Source organism: Alternaria viburni (assembly GCF_023758015.1).
Source record: "Alternaria viburni strain BMP 2772 chromosome Unknown scaffold_2, whole genome shotgun sequence".
Lineage (NCBI taxonomy): Eukaryota > Fungi > Ascomycota > Dothideomycetes > Pleosporales > Pleosporaceae > Alternaria > Alternaria viburni.
Genome location: NW_026055771.1, coordinates 1,764,017 through 1,781,921, shown reverse-complemented (window position 1 = coordinate 1,781,921; position 17,905 = coordinate 1,764,017). Strand labels below are relative to the sequence as shown.

At 53.3% G+C, this 17,905-nt stretch overlaps 7 protein-coding genes across 7 annotated transcripts; 2 read left to right on the top strand and 5 right to left on the bottom strand.

Moving 5' to 3' along the window:
• Positions 1 to 327: 327 nt before the first annotated feature.
• SNU13 (RNA binding protein snu13) lies at positions 328 to 757 on the bottom strand (the record flags this gene model as incomplete). The annotated part of the gene is made up of 2 exons (XM_049350459.1): positions 328 to 617; positions 667 to 757. 2 exons carry the CDS (start codon positions 755 to 757, stop codon positions 328 to 330), a joined length of 381 nt encoding a protein of 126 aa, XP_049215618.1.
• Positions 758 to 1,246: 489 nt separating this feature from the next.
• Positions 1,247 to 2,073, top strand: VMA3 (H(+)-transporting V0 sector ATPase subunit c; the record flags this gene model as incomplete). Its single annotated transcript, XM_049350458.1, has 5 exons — positions 1,247 to 1,263; positions 1,414 to 1,426; positions 1,514 to 1,643; positions 1,704 to 1,964; positions 2,012 to 2,073. 5 exons carry the CDS (start codon positions 1,247 to 1,249, stop codon positions 2,071 to 2,073), a joined length of 483 nt encoding a protein of 160 aa, XP_049215617.1.
• A 2,333-nt stretch (positions 2,074 to 4,406) lies between these two features.
• J4E79_001548 (uncharacterized protein) lies at positions 4,407 to 5,584 on the bottom strand (the record flags this gene model as incomplete). The annotated part of the gene is made up of 2 exons (XM_049350457.1): positions 4,407 to 5,183; positions 5,246 to 5,584. 2 exons carry the CDS (start codon positions 5,582 to 5,584, stop codon positions 4,407 to 4,409), a joined length of 1,116 nt encoding a protein of 371 aa, XP_049215616.1.
• Positions 5,585 to 6,388: 804 nt separating this feature from the next.
• Positions 6,389 to 7,253, top strand: J4E79_001547 (uncharacterized protein; the record flags this gene model as incomplete). Its single annotated transcript, XM_049350456.1, has 2 exons — positions 6,389 to 6,730; positions 6,804 to 7,253. 2 exons carry the CDS (start codon positions 6,389 to 6,391, stop codon positions 7,251 to 7,253), a joined length of 792 nt encoding a protein of 263 aa, XP_049215615.1.
• A 391-nt stretch (positions 7,254 to 7,644) lies between these two features.
• J4E79_001546 (uncharacterized protein) lies at positions 7,645 to 9,585 on the bottom strand (the record flags this gene model as incomplete). The annotated part of the gene is made up of 3 exons (XM_049350455.1): positions 7,645 to 8,706; positions 8,756 to 9,279; positions 9,330 to 9,585. 3 exons carry the CDS (start codon positions 9,583 to 9,585, stop codon positions 7,645 to 7,647), a joined length of 1,842 nt encoding a protein of 613 aa, XP_049215614.1.
• Positions 9,586 to 10,697: 1,112 nt separating this feature from the next.
• Positions 10,698 to 12,019, bottom strand: J4E79_001545 (uncharacterized protein; the record flags this gene model as incomplete). The annotated part of the gene is made up of 4 exons (XM_049350454.1): positions 10,698 to 10,727; positions 10,790 to 11,006; positions 11,038 to 11,681; positions 11,846 to 12,019. The coding sequence occupies 4 exons, from the start codon at positions 12,017 to 12,019 to the stop codon at positions 10,698 to 10,700; spliced, it is 1,065 nt and encodes a 354-aa protein (XP_049215613.1).
• A 1,135-nt stretch (positions 12,020 to 13,154) lies between these two features.
• Positions 13,155 to 17,293, bottom strand: J4E79_001544 (uncharacterized protein; the record flags this gene model as incomplete). The annotated part of the gene is made up of 4 exons (XM_049350453.1): positions 13,155 to 13,228; positions 13,283 to 13,680; positions 13,734 to 13,983; positions 14,032 to 17,293. The coding sequence occupies 4 exons, from the start codon at positions 17,291 to 17,293 to the stop codon at positions 13,155 to 13,157; spliced, it is 3,984 nt and encodes a 1,327-aa protein (XP_049215612.1).
• Between the last annotated feature and the right edge of the window lie 612 nt (positions 17,294 to 17,905).

Genomic DNA, 17,905 nt, shown 5'->3' with positions numbered 1-17,905 from the left:
CGGTTTCGTTCTGTTGTGAAGACCATCTACGACAGTATATCAAGTCCGCTCTATGAGTGTGGCTCGAAGTGGTACCTAGACGTAGCATCAATGAGAAGATCGCGCACTCCAATAGCATAAAGGAATATATAGATGAGTATTTCAGATTTGGCAGAGTCGATGCCGACTTGCGCTCGGCATTTCATTCTCGGTCTACGTACAGAGACCATGGGCGTATTCCATCCCAGGCCCCTGCCATCTTGTCGCTACGTAAACCTTCCAGTATTGCGAAACCAGTTTCCAACTCTTGCATTCTCTCTTGCGCATGTAGCGATCGCATAGATCAGTCTAGATCTGGAGGCGCTCGACCTTGTCCTTGAGGGTGCGGATCTGGCCCATGAGGTCGGAAGCCTCGTTGGTCGTGATGCTAGCCGCGATGACGGGCCTGGCGACACCGCAGGCGCGACCGAGAGCCATCTTGGAGGGGACGTAGACGTAGGGAACGTTCTTGTCCTCGCAGAGAAGAGGCAAGTGGAGGAGGATAGCGAGCGGGGAGGTGTCGGCCGCGAGGATGATCAACTCGCTGATACCACGGTTGAGGGTCTTCGTGGCCTCGTTGGCGCCCTTCTTAAGTTGGCCTGTGCGAAATCAGTATTTGTCTCGCATGGAGTTCGCACAGCAACTTACGGTAGTGGGTAGCCTGTTGGACGAGGTCAAGGATCTCCTGGGAGAGAGCCTGGTCGGCTTGGGGCCAGGCGGCGCTGTTATCTTCGGCCATTTTGTTGGAGGTTGAGATGCGATGGGGTGGATGGTAGGGTTCACTGCTAAAGCTCGTCCGAAGGAGGATTCCTATAGGGTGTTAGTATGCGACGAGAGTGTAGGTATGCGACCGAAACTCGTGTGAACGATAACAGTGTCGGTAGGCGACGAGTGTCAAATTCGAGACAGAGAGAGAGATAGCTATGCGACTTACACTGCTTGCTCGCCCGGGTTGAATTGTGGTGAAGGTTGTGGTAATTTGGAAGCTTGGGAAAATCAAAAAGTTCGTAGAGCTGCTAGGATTATTACTTGGCACACCTCACGTGTGGCGCTAGTGACGAACTAGGTATAGGGCAAAACCGAGCGACGTCCAGCTCTTCGCCAACCATCGTCACCACTCCTCGACATCACAACCGCCCCCGTCGCCGCATCCACGACTCCCGTCCATCTCAATAAAGATCTCGACACCCTTCTAGACGTCTCGTCGAATACATACATCACCGCAAAGATGGTCTCCGAACTTTGGTGAGTGAACACGGAGCTCCCTTGTTGAGCATGCAGGTAGCTCCAGCTTGCCTCTCTGGAGATAAGCTGGGCATGCGACTGTTACATGAGCATCGGAGGAGCTTCTTTGCCATCACCTTATACGTACAATAGCTAACATAATGGATGCAGCCCCGTCTATGCTGTAAGTCCTCGGACCAACCTCCGCTTCGCCTCCCGACGCGACAGCACCGCGTCGACCCGTCCATCGTCATAGCTAATAAACAACTAGCCCTTCTTCGGCGCGATGGGCTGCACGTCAGCTATCGTCTTCGCCTGCTTTGGCGCGGCCTACGGAACCGCGAAGGCCGGTGTTGGTGTGTCAGCCATGGGTGTCCTCCGCCCTGACCTGATCGTCAAGAGTACGTGATGAACCGCTCGCCAGATGTCGCAATGTCGAGCACGCAGCTAACACACTTTAGACATTATTCCCGTTGTCATGGCGGGTATCATTGGTATCTACGGTCTCGTCGTGTCCGTCCTGATTTCCAACGGTCTCTCGCAAGAGTCTTCGCTCTTCGCCAACTTCATCCAGCTCGGTGCCGGTCTCGCCGTCGGTCTGTCCGGTATGGCCGCTGGTTTCGCCATCGGTATCGTCGGTGACGCCGGTGTACGAGGAACCGCCCAACAGCCCAGGTTGTTCGTCGGAATGATCTTGATTCTCATTTTCGCCGAAGTTCTGGGTACGTCGCTCGAAATTCAACAAGAAGCTCGCACTAACATATGCCAGGTCTTTACGGACTCATTGTTGCCCTGCTCATGAACTCCAAGGCTAGCGACGCTCACTGCTAGACGATTACGCACGTTCGATTGCAGATACGACAATACAAAACTGCAACACTCAAGTAACGGCATCGATACGCAAAGTCGTTCAGCAATCTACGCATATGACGCGCAATACCCACATGCGCGGCATGTCTCACGTCTCCATGTATTATTCGAACGGACGGACAATGAGGGCTTCGAAGTTGGGAAGCGAGGTGGTAAATAATGGCATCGGTCGAGGTGCACTTGCGATCCATTTGAAGGCGTGTATTTTAGGGTCTCATCAATTTCATTCTGCGCTTGTAAACGAAATGCATTGGTTTCATTTAGACAATTTGCGCCCTGATCTTGTTGATGCCTGGACTGACGTGAGATAGCCGTGCGCAAGCTACCAAGTGACGCGACTGTGACCCTATGTCACTCTCAGGGCTGTAGAACGACCTTCAGATCATCGCGACCATACGGACGTCCTGGCGTCCCTGCTAGTTCTGCTGGCTCCCTACATCCCATCTCTACGGCTGCATTCCCACCATACAGTTCGCTGGGCGCCACCGAAGGATAATGTTGCGCTTCTAGGTTCTTCTCGTCGATAGTGCTTTGTGGCAGCTCCACAGTAGCAGCCTGCTCCTGCCGTCTTTTCCTCTTCAGCTTCCATGCTAATAGGGTGACCAGTACTATCAGTATAGCTATCGATCCTGCACCGACGCCAATTCCTGCGCGCGCCCCAACACTGAGCGCTTGCGACGTGGTCGAATTGTCTGATCTTGAAGAGGCTGGATCTGCGCTGTTGCTTGGTGATGAGTGTGGGACGGGTGTTGATGTGCTCGCGTTCGATGATGCTGAAGCGTCTGATGTTGGCGCAGATGTTGCGGATGTCAATATCGATGACGAAGTCGAAGATGCAGTCTCGCCCACGGTCGCTGCCAGGGTAAACCGCTTCGTTTCATCACTACAGCAGCTCGGATTCCCACAGCACCAACTATTCTCCCCACACTTCCTCACTGGCGCGTTCTCGTCCTGCCACTACAGTCCATCAGCACCATCAACCACGGTCCAGCATAGACTACTCCACTCACTGTACTATTATTACAAACACTCCCCAAGCACTCCGCACTCTGCCACGTCGGATCCGTACACCCATTTCGCCACCATAACTTCACGTTCGCGTTTGTCCCATCGAAAGCTTCGTAGTTCTGACATAGGCCGTTGCTTTCACATACATCGTCGGCGACGTTTGTTTGGCCCGCGCCTTGATGGTTGGTGCCGCAGCAGAACGAATCGCGGTCAGGGTCGCTGAGGCAGGGTTGGTAGGATATATCGGTTATTGGACTACCGTCGCGGTTGTAGCAGGTTCGGTTTGTGGATGCCATGGGGGTTCGCGGATGGTGTTTAGGTTTGATTTGACGAGAAAAGAAGAGGCGGATGACGAGAGGAAAGGATGGAAGTGGTCGCAATAATGTGTATTCTTCATCCTTGCTGTGTTATGATGTATTCGTTGCTCTGCAAGGGGCTCAATTTCACGACTTACCCTCTCACGGGAGCGCAGCCACTGTGCATAACCGCCGGAAGTTTGGTCTCCGCATATGCGGCTCGCCATTGGATTGTTCATCTGATCTTCACTTCTGTTTCCCTCCCATGCTCTCACGTTTCTGGGATGCGGCGTAGTGCTTGCTTGAAGTCCATGGGGCTCTTTTCATACTGAGATCTGCATTTTAGTATCCGGGTGATCAAGCAAAGACTAGATCGTTAAGAAGCAAGATACAAGGTTTTGGTTACCCCAGCCATACTATTATCTTCTCGCGTCGCACTGTTCCTGCATCGATCCAAGTCCAATAGAGTGCACCCGCAGACGGTTGGGGCGGAAACCAAGAGCAGACTAGCGTGATTGACCAACATCACGAAGGGCTCCTCCTTGCTTTGCGCAGATCATCAACACACCATGATGTATTAACAGCAATGCGCCTACCAATCGATCTGTTGAGTGATGATGAATTAGGAGACTTCGAGTGCTGCTTGCGTCGTAGATGACCTTATGACGCTGGGTCGGGCTAGCTCCTTGGCGATCTTGTCTCCATCCCGCAGCTGCAGGAGTGTCCTCGCTATAACCATCGCCTTTCATCCCAGTACGACTCACCCACACTGTCGCGCGCCCGCATGCAACGACACTCGCTTTAGAAGACATCGACTGGACAGGAATAACACGCGGAGCAAGGGCATCACACGATGGACGTCAGACTCGTTGAGTATTAACAGCCATAAGAAGATCTCAGACTCCGCAAGCACCAGTAACAGTGGCTGGCCCGTGCCGCACATTTCACAAGGCCAGATTCGCACATTGTCGACACTCAGAGGCCTGTAGTTTAGAGCCCATACTCAAGCTCGGGGTACTCCTTCTTCAGATACCGGACTATTTCATCATCATGATACTTCCAATTCGATCCTTCGGGCGGTACAAACCCTTCAATCAGCGCCATTCGTGGTGACTCGAGGCCCAGATGCAGACCGGCGAATATCTGGCCCAGTCGCTGAGGTTGTTGAGCTGTCGGTAGGCGATGTAAAGACACTATCGTAAGATTTCTGAAAAAGATATCGAGCTGATAGGCGATGCCACGAGGAAGGATATACTGTTGTTTTAGTGAGGGCGCACTGACGATAGAGACATCGACGTAGTAGTGGCTGAACAAGCCGCGGTCCAACGCGCCGTACATGGTTAGCCTGAACGTAGCAGACTCGACCAGGTAATTGGGATATGGCGGTACGGAATGTAGTCCAGAAGTGTTGAGTGCGATGACCCAGCTACTGGTATCTCCGACCCGACGCTGGGAGAGCAGGGTGTTCCTTTCTTTCTCATCTAAGGCGTCTTGACGTTTCAGAGGGAATATGTCGAGGCCTAACGATTCTGTGTCGACCCATTCGGAAGTGGTCATTTTTGTGGGGTGTCGTAAAAGATAACCCCTCTTGTCTATGAATGTCTCATGTGGAAAGACCGAATAGGCGCGATTCCAGGTGATAAGGTTGCTCAGAGAGGTGGATGAGGGCAGTAGCGCTTCGAGAACCGGAGTCATCGCTGTTTCCACGATGTTGACTTCGCTACACTTTCCATCGGAATTGACTCGACTCATTGTTATTCGAAGCTTCTGGGAGGGGTTAGCGAGACACGCGTGGAACATACGAATTAGCTGAGCTCATTCGAACTTACTGAAAGCTCTTTGTCCTCGGGCGTGGGAGTATCGAAACGTTCATAACCATCTTTTTCAAGGAAGGTGCGCAATGCATCAGCATTGGGTCCTTTCTGAACAAGGAGGTTATAAAGCCCATGTTTACCGCCAGTCTTCACGACCGGCTTTCTCGCCATGAACTCGTACGCGAAATTTCCTCCTATGAGGATATTATTTCGGGCTTGAAGAGCGCGGAACTCGACAGGAGAAGTGACGAAATGCTTCAACCGGTCGTTGATGTTGAATTGAGTGCGCTCCACCAGCTTAACCAAGTCTATGAACGGCTTTGTGGTCTTACTGAGCGAAACAATATCGGCCATGTCGAGTTGCGCGAGTATGGCATCCTGGACTGGAGCATATCGAGTCAATAAATCCACGATCGGAGGTGTTCTCTTCGGTTGCCACCATAACTTGACTACCTTAAACAGACTCTTATCTCTTAGAGATACGACAGCCAGGGAAAAGATGAAGATAATCATGGGAGTCAAACAAGAAATGAAGGAGAACATATTGGCGACTTTCGACGTTGAGTTGCTCGTGGAGGAAGGTTGAGCGACAATTGGGGTAGAATGTATATTGAGATGATCAGGGGCTTCTGTATACAGGAGGAGAGTCTGAGCAGGAGCTGTGGCCTACCAGGCGCAACAGTCTTGCCACTATATTCACTACGCAGCTCTTTCCTCCGATTCGAGAACCAACAATCCAAGAACAAGAGTGAAGGAGGGTGCTGACCGAGTATACAATGACGCGTTTTACCTTGAGCGACATCGCTACCAAGACAAACGCGACACTCCATCTACATGACCAAAGGCAAACGCAAACTGCGTCAAAGACGTCACAAGTACACTCTCCCCTCATCTTCTCTCACCAAATACGAGGTCACGCTGGAAAGCAAGCGTCTCTCACCTCGGGATTAGCTCCACCCACAGGGATATAAAGTCGTCTCCCTCCGCGCCTTCTCTCCTCTTTTCTCTTCTTATCAACATAGACATTGAGGCAACTTCGGCAACATCCACACTTTACTATATCTTCTTTGCTTCCTTCAATTCGAACCGACTTCTATATATACTTATCAACCCTAACTTATCCACTTCAAATTCAACAGCAATATCAACCTCATCAACATGTCCAGTCCCTCAGGAAACCAGCCTCCTAGGCGTGGCGGCGCTTCCTCATCTGGCAGTCCATACAACACTCCTCGCCACGGTCGCATTACCTCTCGCACGGGAATTGAGCCCCTGTCTCCTCCTCAAGCCCAGCAGCCCTCTATGCCCAACCACCGCGCTCCACCAACAGTCCATCATCTCCGGGAAGAAGAGCCAAACCCCCTCCAACGCTGGAACGGCTCTTCTGTAAGCCCCTTCATGCGCTGGGCCTACGCAGTTACCGATGCCCGAGGTGCCGTTCGTCCAAACTACAACTACGACCCGGACATGAATAACGCCATCTACCTCAGCGAGACTATTGTGAGTCTTCCTCTACTTCCTCTCCACCCGCACCTACACCTCCAGAGTACCATATACTAACACCACCCCACAGGACGACTTCGACCGCAACCCCTCCCTCGTCCACGAACTCGTCCTCCGCATCGCGAACCCAGACCTCGGCCATCCCTCCATGGATTGGATCCGCGCCAACCGCTCTCTCGTCGACATCCTTCTGTATCGCCACTACCAGCGCTACGGCGGTCTGATGCTACCTCCGACGGCGGCGGCGCTCCAGGCCATGCAGCAGCACGAGGCCGCAATCGCTGCTGCTAGGGCCGCTGGTGTGCATCCAGACAACTATCCACACATCATGTTCCCGGCTTTTGGACCGCCGCCGCCGGGTGAGGGTGAGGTGGGCTCACCTGGTGGAAAGGGCAAGGGGAAGATGCCGCCGGAGAAGCCGTCTGGTTCTCCTCCGGGTAAGGGTAACCCGTTTGGCAGTATTGGAGATAGGGGTGGGTTTGGCCGTGGAGGTCCGAGTGGTGGCGGGGTTTATTATTGAGTAAGTTGTTCATCTCCTGGCTCAGATATAGCGTGTCGTTTGAGGTTCTCGAAGGCCTTTGTGACTTCCTGGTTGTATTATAGCACTGCTTTGAAGGACCGCAAAGACTTCGAGAACCTCCTGGCTACTTGATACTGGAACTCTTTGGACGGTTTCGATACAGCCTAGCTAACCTCGAGTAGTTCACCCGAGATCGAGATGGTGGGAAGAAAGACATGTGATTTACTACGGAGACGACTTGAGACGGCTTATTGCTGAGAAGTTATAGTGTGAGATGACTACATGGGTTGAAATGAGATGGTTACATACATAGACACAGAGATTGGAAGATGAATATCAGAATATCATTCGTATCATTACTATCATATGACCATTACCATACTTTTTATATCTACAACCCACTCTTCTCGTTCTTCTCATCCCTAACACTAAGAGTCTCAACATTCTCAGCATCGCCAATCTCACGGCCACCCACGTACTTGCTCTCCTTCATGTTGTTCATAGCATCTTCCTGAGCATCTGCCTTGCGGAAGGTGAGGTAGAAACCAATACCACCGAACATGGCAACAACAGCAACGGAACCATAGTTCCATACGAGCAGCGGGTCCTCAGACAGACTGACAAAGGCCTGGCCGAGAGCGGCGGAGACAGCGGAGGTGGAGAGGGCAACGGCCTGGATGGTGGACTTCATGTTGTTGGGTGCCTTGGTGTACGCGTACTCGAGCTTGGTGATGGAAGCGAGAATCTCGGACATACCGATCAGACCGTAGGGGAAGGCTTGGACCCAGACGGAGATGTCGGCGTTGCAGTCTTTGCGTTCCTTGCTGAGAGCGTTGATGTTGCTGCCGCAGGGTGACATCTTGTAGATGTAGTATTGGATGACGCAGGCGGACACCATGGCGAACGAGGAGAGAGCGAAACCAGCAGTAATCTTCTTAATGGGCGAGAGGTTGACACCAGCCTTGCGGAGAGCGGGGTATACGAAGAAGTCCATGATTGGGATAAGGATGACGATGAAGATGGGGTTCAGCTTCGAGACAATGTCGTTGGGTGTCTTTCCGAGGTTCATGGTGTTGGCTTGAGAGACAAGGTTGTTGGTCATCTGGTTGTACGCGAGCCAGTAGAGAGGGTACCACAAGAAGACCTTGCAAGCGAGGATACCGCGCTTGACTTCATCAACCCAGGCATCGTCAAAGGTCATCCAGTCAGGGACAGCTTGTCCGCTGGCACGGAGAGCAGTAGGCTTGATCCTGTCCCAGAAACCATCGTCCTTGAATGTGTTCTTGCGGGGTGACTGCTTGATACCGAGACCGATGAGCTTGAAAGCCTTGCCCATGACGGATCCAGTGGGAGGCGAGAGCTTGTAGTGCTTCTTCATCGTGATGAGAATGATGGGGCAGAGGAGGTAGCAGATAGTGGGTAGCGTGTAAGAGAGCCAGAAACCGACGAAGTGCTGGATGGCGTTAGTGAGGTCATACAATGCAGTCTGATTCGGCACATACCTCTGAGTAAACCATGGCGATGGAACCGCAGATAGATCCACAGTTGATCAGGAAGTAAAAGTAGATGTAGATACGCGCAGTGGTAGTAGCGGGGTCGACAATCTCCTTCTGTCCATTCTTCCTAACACGGACGTAGGCCTTCTGGTCCTTGTACTGTTCGGCGATGAGTGGGGAGATGTTACTCTTGAAACCACCAGTTCCAAAACCCATAACGACGAGGCCGACAGCGAAGACACCGATGGCGACATTGGGCTTAACGATAACTGCGGGGATAGCAGACATAATCAGGATAATGTGGCCGATAAGAGCGATAAGGTTAGAGTACTGGATGGTTTTGTAACGTCCCCAGTACTCGTCAGCGAGCCATGCACCACCGAGAGGCGTGATGTAAGACCAGAACTGGTTGAACATGGTGAGACCGGTGGAGGCACGTTGGCCCATGTCCAGAGCACCGGAACTGACGCCCTTCTTCAAGAAACCAGCACCAGTTGTGGAACCAGGAGGCAATGGCTTTTGGATGAAGTCTGGTAAAAGTCAGTGCATGCCCAGATATAAGGGCTATCAATCAACTTACTGACGAAGACGGCGCTGGTACCGTAGTAACTGAAGCGCTCAACGAACTCAACAGCAGCCACAGTCCATGCTTGCCACGGGATGCGACCAGCAACCCTGGGAAGAGTCGCCCATTCCTCCTCAGTAGGGAAGGGACCCAAGAGGTTGGTGTTCTCATCGAAAGAACCAGTGGAGCTGGTGTCGAGCGGGATAGGGTCCATAGCAGTGGCGCCCTTGGTGATCTCAAGAGACGCCTTGACGTTGGTGTTGGCCGCCATTGTGCTGGAGAGAACTTGAACTAAGTTCAGGTAGAACAAAGGTAACAAGGTACGACCGCGAAATTGAATGCGCGGGCGGTGGAATCAAGTAGACGCAACGGGCGATGAACTTGAGTGCCTGCGGTCCAGACAGATGTACCATGCCCCTCTTCATATACACCCAAGCAAACTCCAAGACCGAAGCTCTGGACAAGAGTTGCACAAGGGTCGCACGCGACTATCGATGGTGCCCACCCTCGCCATGGCAGTTCGTTCGCTCGGTTCCCGCGTTATCACAGCAACATGCACATAACAGCCATCCAAGACCATGGAACGGCGCCTAGTCCGGTCGGAGGATCATACAAACCAGCTCTTCAGGCATACTGCCGCAGTTAAGCGCGTTGGTTAGAGGCATCCAAGGCCGTGGTAGCCCCAGGATCAGGATAAGATAGGAATGAGCGAAGGACTCGAGCGCCAATACGAACAACCAGCCTTGTTCCATGGGCGCGGCGGAACGTTCGAAAAAGACGTGCCAAGCTGGGCTAAGCAGGAAAAGATAACGCTCAGGGAAGCTTCCCATGGGGGCGCGCAGGACGCGCCAAGCCAGTATCCATCTCTTGGTCTTGTCACCTCCCCTTCTGGCCCTAGTCACGATTGCGACGCGCCTGAATGGATCTAGGATCTCCGCCCGGATGGTAGCCAAGACCTTGGACGTAGGGTTATCAGTATAAGCGTTTCATCACGGTTACCTCCTTCTGCAATGGATCACGCGCGAGGTGATGGCTGATGGGGCGTGGTTGCGACAGGGCGTTGGAAAGTTGGAGAGGTTGGTGTTGAAGCGGCGGGTGTGATTGGTGTTCAGATAGACCTCACGCTATCATTCAAGCACGGACCTGCTAGCGGAAAACTGGCGGAAGGCGTGGCGGAATGATCACCGCACCAACGAACTTCTTTTGATTTGACATCTATGGGTATCTACTTCCGAGAGGATGGAGGTGGTGACATCCACTGAGGCAAATTACTACCAGCTGCCAACCACCATTTCCCCAAAACTTTTGCCCTTATCTCTTCTCTTCTCGGTCTCACCGAAATCTCACTTGCCCACTTGCCGGAAAAACTCGTCTCACTCCCAATCAGCCGTCCCGAATCAGTTGTAGCCATTGCTGGATCCTGCTGGTGGTCAGTGATATGGGCGTTGTAGAATTGATCTGGTGGGTATCCGAACCTGGATAGAACTCCTCCGCGTCAGGGCGAGGCACGTGAGTGCTTGCGCCAGATCCTGAAGGCGGTTGCTGAGGACGTCTTGGAAGACCTTGAGACGGTGCCTGGCCTTGGCCTTGTTGACTTCCTGAAGATCCGCGACCACGTTGAGCAGTTTGTCCTTGATAACCCGGAAGGCCGACTTGCTGCTGCGGCATTGTGAAACCGCTGCTTGCTCCCGTCTGAGAAGAGTAGTCTTGGTGGCTGGTGTACATCATTTGGCTACCAGTCCAACCACCAGGATACTGCTGTTGGTAGGACTGCATAGGATAGCCGCCCATAGTCGGCGCAGCCATGTAAGGATTGCCATACCCATACTGATAAGTCGGGTAGCCATACATCCCCGGAGGTGGGTTTGATGGGAACTGAGATGACGTCTGTTGCATGCTCGGAGGAAGATTTGGTCCTTGACCAAAACGACCACCGCGGTCCGAACGTCCAACGAAGTCGCCACGAGGCTGCGAAGGCCGACCCCTTCCACGACCGTTTCCGCGACCATTTCCACGACCTCGCTCAGCCTGAAGACTGGCTAGTTCCCTCTCCAGTGTCGCATTCCTTGCTTCGAGCACTGCAACAGAAGTCGCGCGCGCTGGGGCAGGTTCAGCTGGAGATGCAGTTGACGGCCTAGTACTAGTGTGTCCTGCTCGAGGAAACTCCGGACTCGGGTTGTCTCCCAAGGAATACAGCATGTACGATCCGTGTACAATAGCATGGCGGACAAAGATACGCAGGCAGTACTGGCTGCCTTGCTCGGTGACAGCGATGAACTTTGACATTTCCGCAGGTGTCAAGAGTTCGGAGTTGAGAAGGCAGAGGCGGAGACGTTCGATTGTGAACGGGAAGTCTTCGTAGTGTTCCTGGGGTGTATGCGTCAGTGCCTGTAATTAAGAGATGGCGGCGTGGCTGTTGGGTGTCCCAGGTGTACTTCACGTATTTCTCCGCCGTTGTGTGGCTTGGTGGGGATACAATGTGTGCTCCTGGGCTGACTGATGGGGAGTAAGTTAGCGTCCGGGTTACTTACGAGAAGATGCAGGTTCGACCTTCCGAAAACGACCTGGCGGTTCCAATCCATTGTCGTCCTGCGCTCTTCTGGGTAGACCCGCTGGAGGAAGGGGATGAGCTCGGCGTCGACCCAATCTTGGTCGATTGGTGCAGGGGAGGAGTTGAAGACAGCAGGGGGGGTTCGGCCTGCCATGATAGTGAAGAAGGTAGGAGTGGAAGTAGACCGAAGATCGAGTCAAGTATCAAGTTGAATTGTAAGAAGGTAGGGTTTACTCGATTGCAGTCAAGTCGCGTAGGTGTCGTGTGTGGAGAGGAAGAAAGGAGTGTACTCCTGACAGTATCGATAGATTATATACACACAGGCAAGTGAAGGGCCCAGCAGGTACCCGCATTGTTTTGTCTGTTTATCTTGCTCACTCCCTCCTTCACTTTGTTCTTTCGACGTCATTCCCGCAGTTACCCGCGCCTTTTTGCTCACTTGACGAGCACGCGATTGCTTGCGTCGGCGCCACGTTAAGTCCGAGCAAACGCAGTTGTATACGACCCGACGCGCTGGTTTTTATCTCCGATCAGGTGAAGGAGAATTTGAGGAGTTGGTCCTTCACCTTTCACGATGTTCGCAGTGAGAGGAGGATGCAACCGAGTTTGGATTGCGTTTTCAGTAAGTAGTCTGTGTACGACGAGGCACTGTGATAGCAGCAATCAAGTTTGTAATTCTTTTGAGACTAGTACTGTGATGATGCGGAGGGGCAACTGAAGGACAATTTGCAGTCTCTGATATACTCGTACGAAACGATACCCTCGATGAATACCTCGCAAAGGTACCAGCTGTTGCAGCGTCGGTGTTACCCAACTTATGTTCTTCCGTCATGTGAATAAACTAAACACGCTTCATTGGTAGAGGCAGTGGCAGATGGAGTAAGTCGAATAACTCTGCTTTCATTCAGACCTCTCTCTGTATTTGACAGCGAACACACTCTGGTATATATCGAACCTAATCGCTAACAAAACATGGATATGCCAACAATGCTTAGAAAGTCCTAACAAACCAACACCCCTGATTCCCTACATGCCAATAGTGATATCTCGTGTCACATTTTGCTCCGAAACGCCAAGACACAAAAGGGTAAAAGAAGGAGAAGCGCCTGTCTTCTTTGTCCAGAAGGGTGTGGAGTAGAAGAGAGAAGAGGAAGGAAATCGAGAAGCGAGCCTCGCGCTTGGTGGTAACAAAGGAAAATGTACATCTGCGGTATTCGATGTGTGGTGGTGGTGGTTATGCAAGCCAGCTAGTCTTCCAAGTCCAGCAAGCCGGGAAGGGAAGTGAAGTTTTATATCTTCCTTCGAACAGTGAACTTGCGCTCCATGGTCGCAGCGGGTAAGGCTTCAGCGAAGGTATCGCGTGCTGTTATTCATATCAGCATTGTCCCTTTTATGAAATGATGTGGGCATTACTTACTCTCAGCAGAATCAAACATGATGAGAATATCATCATGCTCGCCCGGATACTCAATCTCATCTAGACAAACAAATCGTCTCTTCGTACCAGACCAACCGGTAAGTCTGCCCTCCGCCTTTTGGATTTTGCCCTCGCCCCTGCGCTCATCGACCGGAAGAGCGAATTTCGCATCGACAAGCTTGAGTCCGAACTGACCGTTCTTGTCAGTCTTTTGGAACGTATCGGTGAGGCGGAGCTGGAAGTTCATGGCGTCGGCGTGGGAGAAGTCTTCGAAGAAAGCGAGGAGTTGGATGATGTTATCTTGCTCGACGATTTGGAGTCGGATGCGTGTGGCGGTCCATTGTTTGTAGATAGGGACGACCATGCGGCGACGGGAGATGGAGAAGGAGTTTGCGAGACTGGGATAGTGTTAGCTAAGTGTCAGAAGGAACAGTGATGGGGGTAAACATACCCGTCGAATTTCACGTGGAAACCAGTAACAGCCAACTGGAATGTGTGGAGGTCGTTGAAAGAGTTGAAGGTGAGTCGTCGGATTGTCGAGGCGCTTGTGAGTGTCTTCAGAAGCTTGGCTAGTTCGTCGGGGACGGCGGGGTCAGTTCGGCTGCTGTCGACAGCTACAGCCATGTCTTGTTGAGCTTCGCGGAGGAGTGTGAGTTCGGCGGCTCCGTCGACTGGGAGGCGGACTAGAAGTTCGCCAGATCCTGGAAGTCGTTAGTATCGCATTGCTCATCCGAGAAGATTCAACTTACCCAAGTTCATGCGGTCAGAGATGATACCGGCTGTGTGTCGGCACATGATCCTCAAACTCTCACTCTTGACAGTGGGTGCTGATTCTAATCCTGCAGCTTCTGGATCCAGGTTCATAACCTTGGCTTCCACCCACTGCAGCTTTTCCAGCACGCGACTACCCTGCGAAGTAAAGCCCTCTGACTGGTCCGCACTCTCAATGTGGAATGCTTTCAGTGCGACTTGAGCGAAGGTAGTCTCACCTTCTGCGACATTCATGGACGTGAATGTGCCAAAGAGGTCGTTTCGGTCCCTGCCATTCTGGAAGACGAGGTGAGCTGCACATGTCCTCAGTTTCTTATCCGCACCCTCTTCCCGGAAGCGTAGTTTCAACGCCGGAGCCTGGTTAGCTTCGGTGACGTATTCGAAGTTCATGGGCTCCTGCTTTGTTCCGAGCTCATGGTTGATCAAGCAGACTTGCTTAGTTTGCTGCGGCGTGACCAGAACCATACGGTAGCCTCGATGCAATTTTCGCTTTCCTGTACCTTCACTACTTCGTTCGATCCTTTGGAACACCATCAGCTTGCAGCCTTGAATCCGATCGCCTGGCCATGCTGATGGGTTTGCAGGATCCCGGTAGCTCGCCTCCTGGAGGTACAATTTGCAAGCAAAGCGCTCGTCTCTCCGTTCTCGTAGGTCTGACTCGACTCGGTTCGTGTGGTTGACAATAGACCAGAGACTACGGAAGTCACTTTCGTGCAGCGCAAGTGTCAGAACAAATCCGTGCTTCAATTGAACAGTAAGCTGTGAAACCTGCTGCTTCCAGCTGACGTCTTTCCAGCCAAGTACTGATCCGGAGCCCACGAGAAGGTTGATGAGGCTGTTCTGGCTGCAGATGGCCAACTTGACTTGATACTCCTCCTTAGACCGCATGACAGAAACAACAGCATCCATCGGAACGCGATCGGTGGCAGGGTCATCGGTTGACACTGAGGCTTTGACGAACATGCGGAAATAGCAAAAGTCGGTCTTGGTGTCGGAGAGGGGTATGTACTGAGATAGACTAAACTGGCTGCCGCTGGGAGCAGGAAGGCCGGAAGTGAGCACGCTCGCCGCGTCTGCGGGGAATGTCGGATACTCCTCCCAGATCTTCTGGTCTTGTCCCTGGATAAGAGCTTGCGTTGGAGGCATGCTCTGGTGCTTCTTCATCGACCCCACCAGCAATTTGAGGTAATGAGCAATCGCATTCTGTATATCAAAAACCTCCGCACTCGCATGGTCTCCAGCTTGTCTTGCCATACCGACTTGCGCGTCGGGGGACGAGTTGCCGTACCCCTGTAAGCTGGGATGGTTCGGAAGGACTTCAGAGATGATCCACCACACTTTGGCCAGGTCGACATGCGGTTGAGCCAGTCGCTCTTGTATCGGTTCGGCAGACTTGGATTGACTCCTTATCAGGTTCTCCATTCCAGTACGTCCTTTCAAGAACCACCAAGTAGCTACTCTGAGCCATTGCATCGGCGAGTGATTGTTGAGGTTACCCCCGAGCTGAGCTGTCAGCTGGAAGATGCCTCTCATGTGCGTGATGCGCTCGGCAAAGTCGCGGTATGCAGAATCATTCGCAGATCTTGTATCCGAACGAGCGAGAGGAGCAGCGGGTTTGGCGCTGGTACTGGCACCAGATGCATTCCGAGACGGCAACTGACTGGGAGGTCCTGAGATTGCTAGAGGCTGGGGAAGTGAAGAAGGTTGCAGCTGAGGTTGAGCAGACGAGAAATAAGATGTACTCGGGGGAAGTTGGGGTGGAGTTGGGAGGTTTGGGCTGTCGTCAAGGGCTCCGAAAAGAGCGTTCTCTTTGATCGACGGAATCCGTTGTACGTTCGTATTGATAAAAGGATCCGACCGTGCAGCAGGAGAGGCGCGTGTCTGTGAAGGGGAAAATGCGACATATTGGGATCTAGACGCGGATGGTGGTGATTGCGCTCCCGGTCGTCCTGGGGAGGGCCCACGGGCTCTCGATCGTTCAGGGTCCTCAGTGTCTAGTCTCATCCGAGGAGATCCCCTGGAATCCGACTGTGGTGTCTCTAGAGGTGTTCTGGCTGCGGCAGGTGTGGCATACGAGGAAGGAGGTGTGCCCACGAGGGACTGCTGTGAGCTCGTCTCTGAGTCCCGTCTTTGACCCGAGGCTGCCCGTTGCGATGCCTCATGCAGTGTTCTGCCCTCTTCCGATCGCATCTTTTGTTTCACCCTCGCAGCGAACGAACTCGGACCGTCGTCGTCCTGCTCAGCCAAATGTCTTTCTGGCATCATGGGCACCGAAGGTATCGCATGCACCGGCGAGGGCAGATCGTCGTCACCCAGAGTACTGAAGCCAGTCTGCGTGCGTTTAAGCGGCTTTGGCTGGAAGTCGTCCTCTTCTTGGATAGTGGGTTCGCGTACTGACATATTCCTCGACATGACAGGTGAGAGATTGTCCGAATCCTGTGAATACACAGAGTCCTCGCTGGTGCTGGGTCGCCTTCCAGGAGGGATAGATATAGGCTCTGGTATTCCGTCAAAGCCAGTGGGCGCCCTGGTGAGGCCCTTTGGTCGGTCTCCCAAGCCCATAGATCCCATGTAGCGCGGCGGTGTGGGTGGCAGTTGCGTAGCGTGGGTGTTGATCTGACCCATCTGCATCTTCTGGCCGAGTGGTGGGGACAGCTCGCCGGGATTCGTCCGCGTTCTCGTGAGGTTTGTCCTGTACTCGGTCTGCGAGGGGGTCCTGCCTATGCCATTGCTGCGCGCTCCCAGATTTGCATCGTCCTGCGGCGTCTGAGATTGCACCTTCTCCGGTTCCGGGATCGTCGCTGCCTTTTTGTTCTTCGCGACTTCCACAACGGGGTCCTCACACTCGTCACCGCCATGGCCTATGACTTCGGGGACTGTGCGCACGAAGCTCACGGTGAAGCCCTTCTTGCGCATGCCTGTCTTCAGACCGCCGGGCCCTGGGCTCTTTCCGGCAGCAGCTGCGCTGTTCAGGATCGTCTGTGCGCCGGGCCATCGCTGGGCGCTCGCAACGTCTATGCGGGGTCGGAGGAAGGCTGAGGCGGCGGCAGCGGCGTCCTTTTGCTGCTGGGCGGCGCGGTCGGTCGAGGGCTTGAGGAAGTCGTTGATGTCGTGGTCGTCCGAGGGCGGCTTCGTCTTGGGCTGTGTGGCGGCGGCGAGTTCGTTGGTCTTTTCGAAGATCTTGGTCTTCCAGCGGCTCTTGGAGAAGAGCTTACTCCCGGCATCCTGTGCGTCCACCATGGTGCTGCCCGCAGACCAAGACTGGTGCTATCACTGGTGGTGGGAGGGGTCGTGGGTGGTGGGAATGTACGCCGTGAATGGCGGGTGAGGCGCGTCGGGGTGATCGCGTGCCTGGCGTCGAGGCTGCGTGTGTCGTGTTTGCCGTCCCTGGGGCTCAATTGATTATTGGCGGCGGCGACGTCGGGCTGGCCAAAGTGTTCCGAGAGTCTGTCACTTCTCTAACAGGGTCCGGCCACATGAAACTGCCTGATGCGAAGAACCAATGCCGCCGTCAGGTATATACAGGTGAAAAGAAAGGCAGATGGGAGGAAAGCCACGAAATGCGGACCAAGCCAGGACCCAACAACGTCGTGGAACCGCCGCTGTAGTTGCGGAGTAGTTTATCAGCTAAATTGCCCAGGGTCGAAGCTAATTGCGCGCCGCCCGCTTATCGTTGCATGCCTGCAGCGGTATCCTAAACTCCTTTTGCGTCTGCTGCCTCGGGCTTTCTCTACACGAGCAAGATTTGCGTAAAGCCGTACAGCGAAATTGCGATTCTGCGTCGCTTGCCGGCTACGGCTATGCTTGGAAACGGCCGTCTGCAGATGTCTCGTGTTCGCAGCGCCAACGTCG